This window comes from Emiliania huxleyi (genome assembly GCF_000372725.1).
Source record: "Emiliania huxleyi CCMP1516 chromosome Unknown EMIHUscaffold_1919, whole genome shotgun sequence".
In the NCBI taxonomy this organism is placed as follows: Eukaryota; Haptophyta; order Isochrysidales; family Noelaerhabdaceae; genus Emiliania; species Emiliania huxleyi.
The window spans coordinates 5857-7486 of NW_005200671.1; the positions used below are offsets into that span (position 1 = coordinate 5857).

At 64.4% G+C, this 1630-nt stretch overlaps 1 protein-coding gene across 1 annotated transcript; it reads left to right on the top strand.

The window, feature by feature from the left end:
• Positions 1-19: 19 nt before the first annotated feature.
• Positions 20-658, top strand: EMIHUDRAFT_373589 (hypothetical protein). Its single transcript, XM_005782177.1, has 2 exons — positions 20-80; positions 160-658. Exon 2 carries the CDS (start codon positions 174-176, stop codon positions 360-362), a length of 189 nt encoding a protein of 62 aa, XP_005782234.1. The 5' UTR covers positions 20-80; positions 160-173; the 3' UTR covers positions 363-658.
• Positions 659-1630: the final 972 nt, after the last annotated feature.

The following is a 1630-nucleotide window of genomic DNA, read 5'->3' on the forward strand; positions in this document are numbered from 1 at the left end:
GCGCTCCTCCGAGTCGCCGTCGTCGTACGCAACGTCGCACTTGCCGTCGGCGTGCACCGCGGTCACCGTCGCGGGGAACCCTGGGGAGGGGGGGGGGGGGGGGGTCCGCGGAATTCGGCGGATGGGGCGAGGGCCCGGGCCAGGGCCAGGGGCACGGACAATTGACGCCGCCGATGTCGCCCAGGTATTTTGCGCGCACGCGTTGCCCTCGCTCGATTCCAGCCTTCCCCGCTTGGGGCTTGAGTCGAATCTCCTGGCCCGCGGCGCGCGCGTCGTTGGCTCGCGCCTTCTCCTCGTCGCTCAGCAGAACCTTGACGAAGCGGGGCGCGACGCGCTTCTCGGACTCGCCGTCGTCCTCGTAAAAGATGTCGCACTTTCCGTCGGCGTGCACCGCGGTGACCGTCCCGGAGAACCCTGCGCGAGGGGGGGGGCGGAACCTAGGCGGACGGGACAGGCCGACGGGGCAGGGTTAGGCCAGGGGCGAGGGGCAGAGCGCGGACAGTTGAAGCCACCGATGTCGCCTTGAAATTTTGCGCGTACCCGCTCGCCCGGCTTGGGCCGCACGGCGGGCAGCACCGCGTCGAGGTGCGTCCAACCCCGCTTTTTAGGGGGGGCAGGGGCAGGCGGGCGCAGCTTCATTTGCAGGTCGTTGAATGAGTGGATGGAAGGTTTGGAGAGCGAGCCGCGTCTCAAGACGAAATAAGTTTTTGTAGGTTTGCCCGGCCGCGGGTTGCTGCGCAAAAGCTTTTATGTGCGCGGGTTCGCGCTGCGCTAGGCTCAGAGCGAGTTCGCGCTGCGCTAGGCTCAGACGGCGAGTTCGCGCTGGCTAGCTAGGTAGGAGAGAGAGTTTGTTTGTGTTGCTAGGTAGGTAGGTAGAGGGTGAGCCGTCGCGATTTCTTGTTGGTTTTCAAAACTCTCTCTCTCTCAAGCTGAAGATGTTCACGGGCCCTCACACGAAGGTGGGGAGCCCCGGGTGGGTCTCTTTAGGTTTATTTAGCTGTACTCGAACTCGGTCCTAGACTCGGTCTAGGCAGGGGTTTGCTTGCTCGTTCGTCGTTGCTGGAAATTAAGACAACAACAAACGCTAACCTCTTTCTGGCCGCGTCGTCCCTCCCCTGGCCGATGTTCTGCATTCCTCTTTTACGTACATAAAAGTTCGACGGATCACAGGACACAGCTAGACCCCAGCTGGGTTCCACGAGGCCTGACAGCCGGCGAGAGCTTGCGCTGCCGGATAGTCGAAGAAGGCCGATAGCGCTTGCCTCTCCGGCTCCGCGCCCTGTCGCGGTGACGCTGCCGGCTGCGAGGCCGCGGCTGCGCTTGCCTCTCCCGCTTCCTCTCTGGCGCTCTCGCGCTCCTGCCAGAATCGTGTACCGCCGGTAGGTGTCGCGCTCGGTCGACGCAGCGCCGTCCGCCGGCAGTTGACCGGCAAGATGAAGTCCACCGCGCTCGGAATCGGGATGTCCGGAACCGCCTCGCCGAGGCGCACAATAGTCCTCAGTCCGGCGAAGGCCAATTCTGTCATCCTGGGCCGCCGCTGACATCTCTCTCTCGACCGGTACCTCGCTTGGGCGGTACCGGGCAAATGCCGGTACCGGCGCTCAGGGGATCCTCAGAGTCGACCGCAGCA

Excerpts from the sequence above, each read along its gene's own strand:
- EMIHUDRAFT_373589 (XM_005782177.1), top strand. The coding sequence starts at position 174 with ATGTCGCCCAGGTATTTTGCGCGCACGCGTTGCCCTCGCTCGATTCCA.